Source organism: Octopus sinensis, linkage group LG2, assembly GCF_006345805.1.
Source record: "Octopus sinensis linkage group LG2, ASM634580v1, whole genome shotgun sequence".
NCBI lineage: Eukaryota > Metazoa > Mollusca > Cephalopoda > Octopoda > Octopodidae > Octopus > Octopus sinensis.
Window position 1 is genome coordinate 27,380,049 of NC_042998.1, and position 5,653 is coordinate 27,385,701.

Sequence of the window (5,653 nt, forward strand, 5' to 3'; positions counted from 1 at the left end):
AGAGGAAAATGTTTTCTCATAATCTGGCCTTGATTTTAACAGATTACAACAGTAAATGTGAATGATATATATATATGTGTGTGTGTGTGTGTGTATATATATATATGTATACATATATGTATGTATATATATATATGTGTGTGTGTGTGTGTAGGGAGAATTCACGAAAAAACAATAGACAAAGACAGGTGGTGTAGAAAATAAAAAATAAACAGATGTATTAGTATAATGCTCAGGAATTGAAAAGAAAGGAACACAGAAAGAAACAAGGAGAGAAAAAAATGTGTGTAGTGGCTACCAATCTATCATGGTGAATATATATATATATATATATATATATATATATATATATACAAAATTGAGTTTAAAGAGATATATTATCCTGGTGGTTACTGTGTTCCCTCTTAGTTCGGTCTTAGATGCTGGCTAACCTCAACAGTCCTTATATGGTACATGAGCTAACAACAAGTTGCTTGGCTCTGGTAACTTCTCTTGCAAGGTAAATCCGAGTGCCCTGTTCAGGGATGCATAATTTCCATTGAGTAAGTAATAGTATAAATAATGATAAGGAGAATGGAGATTTTTATTAGAAAATTTTATCAGTGGCTAACCTATGAAAAATACCTTTTAAAGGTGAAAACTATATATACAATTATAAATAAGGGCCAAAATTTGCTGCAAAATAGATACTAAATCGTCTAACCACAAAATATATAAAATACAAGTGAAAATATTTTATGTGGTTAGACGATTTAGCATCTATTTTTCAGCATATTGGTAAAGAAAATATTTTCTTTTTGCCCTTATTTATAATTGTATATATGTATGTATATGTACGTATGTATACATACACATATACATATATATATAGTTATATGTATATATATATATGTGTATAAATATATATATATATATATATACACACACACATATATATATATATAATTACATATATATATATGTGTGTATATATATATATATATATACACACACACACATATATATATATACACTGTACATGCACACACACATATATATATATATATATAATTACATATATATATGTATATATATATATATATACACACACACACACACACACACACACACACACACACATAGTCATATGTGTATAGGTGTCTATATATAACACACTAAAAAAATGCTGATAATTTCAACCGGTTCCCAAGCAGCATTTATTCTACATACTTTTGTTCACATTTAGCTTTCATGTCACTGTAAAAGAATTTGGTGTTAAAGAATTTCCTTAATCTATTATATTAATTTTTTTTGTGATTATTCTTAACCAATTTATGCTAAGTTACACCCAAGAAAATGTATATTTTAAGGCAATGGCGCCACATTTAGTTTTTAATGTGTCCTATAGCAAGTGTCATACTCTTAGTAAACAACTCATATTTTCTAATTTGTTTGTATTTCTTTTTCTTTTTCGCATTAATGACACTTTCAATAATATTGCTAATATTTCAAATGCTGAAAGCTTTTGGGAATGCTTCAACACCGACATTCAGCTATACCAATAACCCAAAAAGGCAGCGAGCTGGAGAAACATTACAACACCAGGCGAAATGCGTAGCCGTATTTCGTCTGCCGTTATGTTCTGAGTTCAAATTCTGCTGAGGTCGACTTTGCCTTTCATCCTTTTGGGGTTGATAAATTAAGTACAAGTTACGCACTGGGGTCGATGTAATCGACTTAATCCCTTTGTCTGTCTTTGTTTATCCCTTCTGTGTTTAGCCCCTTGTGGGTAGTAAAGAAATAGGTATTTCGTCTGCACCTATGTTCTGAGTTCAAATTCTGCCTAGGTCGACTTTGCCTTTCATCCTTTCGGGGTTGATCAAATAAGTACCAGTTACGTACTGGGGTCGATATAATCGACTTAATCCTTTTGCCTGAACTCATTTGTCCCCTCTGTGTTTAACCCCTTGTGGGTAGTAAAGAAATAGGTGTTGTGAGATAAAGATAAACACAAACATAAAAGCCATACACACATAGATATATATATATATATCCATGCTCTTTTCTCAAGTTATAAGCAGTTTGATGCTAAAACTCTTCATGGCTGTTGAGAAAAGCCAGCCAACACACATCTCACTTCTCACCACAAGCAAACAGACCAAGGTAGAGCTTCACTACAATTTGGCTGACTCATTTCTTTGTCTTTTTCTCCTAGATAATTAACAGTTGCTCCAGAATAAACTCACATCTCAATTTTCATTCAAGACCAGTTTGTTACTGGCTTTTAGAGTAAGCCATTAATGTCTTTAGATACCATGAAAGTTGATCCCTATTTCCTAAGTCTCTCTACCAGTGACTATCTGAAAATTCATCTATATCTATATTCAACCTTTCCTTAAATAAATATATAATAAAATGTTTGTGAGTTTTATTTACATTATTTACATTCGATGGATACTTGTCCTCATCTTGTTTGTTGTTAACACAACATTTCAGCTGATATACCCTCCAGCCTTCTTCAGGTGTCTTGGGGGAAATTTTGAACCTGGGTTCTCATTCCTAAGGTATTTTTCAATATCATCATCATCATCGTCATCGTCATTGTTATTGTTATTATTCAGGTCACTGCTTGGAATCGAACTTCAAATCTTGGGGTTAGTAGCCCGCGCTCTTAACCACTGCACCATATGCCATATGTAAATAATGTACATAATTCCTCATCTCTTAAATATAGAACTGTATTTGTGAGTTTTGTTCCTGTTTACAACATATGCAGCCAGTCTAATCCATGATATTCTTACACCTAAGATTACAGAAACAATGAAGATCAACACACTGAGACATTGTTATAAAACAAACATTTAGATCAGTTGAAATGTGTTTGGCACATATTTGACTTTTCTTGCTTTAGGCGATAGATGTTGAGAAACACCAACAATCATTTCAAGGTACCACCTCTCAGCAGAACAATGAATGCATTTCTAGCTACCTGGTTGTCATTAGCATTAGTTACTGCAAGGGAGACAACTTTAAAATGACTTCAGACAAGTTTTGCTTGTTTATGGTAACTGCATTCCAAATGTTTCTAACTTCAAAATCTAACCAACAAGAAAGCCTTGACTACTGTTGCACAACATGCTGGAAATAGTTGACAAATGCCCTCTCTAACTACACTTTTATGTTTAAAAAAAAAATGGAAGATGTGTTGGTTAATAGAGTGCTTAATTCTCTGTCTGAAAAAAAAAGTGAGATGGCCATGTTTGGAACACTTTGTACTAAGCTGAGTGGGACCAAACATCAATGATAACATTGAAATATCAAACCAAATTCAGATTGTGTGTGTGTGTGTGTGTGTGTGTGGTGTGTGTGAGTATGTGTGTGTGTGAGAGAGGGGGAAGAAAGAGAAAAAGAGAGAAAGAATGGGTGAGAAAGAACAGGAGGGAGAAAGAGAAAGTGAGGGAGAGAATGGGCTGATATATTTTACCTGTACAGATACCTTTTATTGATTGCTGATAGAGTTAATAATGAAGGATTAAAACTGTACACCTGTGAAGAAGAGAAAGGACATGTGTCTGCATATAAAGAGACTACAGCTGGATTTTTATGGTGATTATTGCCTTTGTCGGATCTAGTTAAGCTTTTCATAACTGCATTTCAACTGATTTATATTGCATACCTGTGAAAGTTCATCACTTTTGAAAATAATCAAGAATTTCAAGGGATTTAGTCAAATTATTAATTTTTACATTTATTTCTATATCAAACTGATGTTTAGAATATTAATTAACAGAAGGTTCTTAGACAGAAATAAAAATTTTTTTAAAAACTATTATGGAAAGATTTAATATTGATACAAACATTTTGTAACTGGCTACTTTGTATCAAAGAACCAAAGGACGCTTGTCCCTGGTAGATTGGTTCTAACCATTTAGCATTTAAACAATAATAATAATGAAATTATTGTATGGTGCTCAGGTGCACCACAACTTGTCAAAAGTGCGTGTAAAGCATATGCAGTAATGTACAAATGTCTGGAAAGTGAACAGTGTATGAGTTAGGTATATGCTTGCGTGTGCATGGAGGGGAGGAAATCAGGTGTAGTGTTGGCGAATCTCAGGAAGCATGGAAGTTTTGAAGGATGCAGTGCTCCGACAACTAACAACTGATGCCGACAGTTTGTTCCATACTTCAGCAACTCTTAGCATGAAAAAATGTTTCCGAAAGTCATGGGAGCTGTGCTGTTTTCTGACTTTGTAAACATGTCCACGGGTGTAAGACAGGTGGAGTTTGAAAAGGTGCTCAGAGTTATTGTTTGTAAGACGGTTAATAATTTTATGGGTGTCTGCCAAGTCAGCTGCCAGACGTCAGAGTTTCAATGTGTCCATGCCCAGGGAGGTAAGGCATCCAGAATTAAATGTTCTACCTCTTCTATGCTCAAACTGGCCAGATCCAGCCTCTCACACATACCCTACAATGTCATTCTAAAATAGAATGTCATTCTAAAAGTTTTAAGACAATGTATGATTAATTATAAACGATGCGAATAAATAAGTATTACGTTTGCCAGAGTAATACGAATGTTAAAGGGTCACAGAACTTTGAGAAGACGAAATACATTTTTTTGCAAAATGAATATTTTATAGTTAATGTTCTGTAAAGTATTTTGTCTAATGGGTAAATATTTTAATGCGAATTTCTAGAAGTGAATTAAACAGTTAAAAGTATCTTCTTACTTCAAAACATATTTCTCTTTATTGTATAGTGTTTCCTGTGACATTTATAATGAGCAAAATATATTTTAGTAGCTTAAAAATCATTAAAATTTCTTTTAGTATTTTTTTCGTTAGCAACACAACTCAATATAATGTTCTTTCGACTGTTTTTATATCAAATCAATATTTAGGTTTGCATTTTGATCTGTTGCTGTAGCTTGGGTACACTTTCATCCCATTCAGCCTGAAAGAAGTTTCCATAGATTGCATCCTGCAGGTAGTATTTCCGAGCAAAATCTCTCATCCTGTGGTTAGGTCTACCTTCTGCACTGTTGTTTGTTAACTTTTTCAGTCCAGGAAAGTCCATTCTGCCATTAGGTTGTTTGTACAACATGAATACGTAACGGTGATGGCCTGAATGGATTAAACAAAAGTAAAACCATAAAAATGAATACCTATGTATATGTGTGTGTGTACATATACGTACATACATACATACATACATACATATGTATAGGCGCAGGAGTGGCTGTGTGGTAAGTAGCTTGCTAACCAACCTCATGGTTCCGGGTTCAGTCCCACTGCGTGGCATCTTGGGCAAGTGTCTTCTGCTATAGCCCCGGGCCGACCAATGCCTTGTGAGTGGATTTGGTAGACGGAAACTGAAAGAAGCCTGTCGTATATATGTATATATATATATATGTATGTGTGTTTGTGTGTCTGTGTTTGTCCCCCTAGCATTGCTTGACAACCGATGCTGGTGTGTTTACGTCCCCGTCACTTAGCGGTTCGGCAAAAAGAGACCGATAGAATAAGTACTGGGCTTACAAAGAATAAGTCCCGGGGTCGATTTGCTCGACTAAAGGCGGTGCTCCAGCATGGCCGCAGTCAAATGACTGAAACAAGTAAAAGAGAAAGAGAAAGAGAAATGCGACTTATTCTTTGTAAGCCCAGTACTTATT

At 34.3% G+C, this 5,653-nt stretch overlaps 1 protein-coding gene across 1 annotated transcript in view; it reads right to left on the minus strand.

Annotated features, from left to right (window-relative positions):
- Positions 1-4,705: 4,705 nt before the first annotated feature.
- Positions 4,706-5,653, minus strand: part of LOC115222931 (protein D2-like) — a 19,270-nt gene continuing 18,322 nt past the window's right edge. Inside the window, exon 4 of the mRNA XM_036512027.1 lies at positions 4,706-5,105. Coding sequence (XP_036367920.1) covers positions 4,879-5,105 — 227 coding nt within the window. The 3' untranslated portion in view covers positions 4,706-4,878. The remainder of the gene's footprint in view (positions 5,106-5,653) is intronic.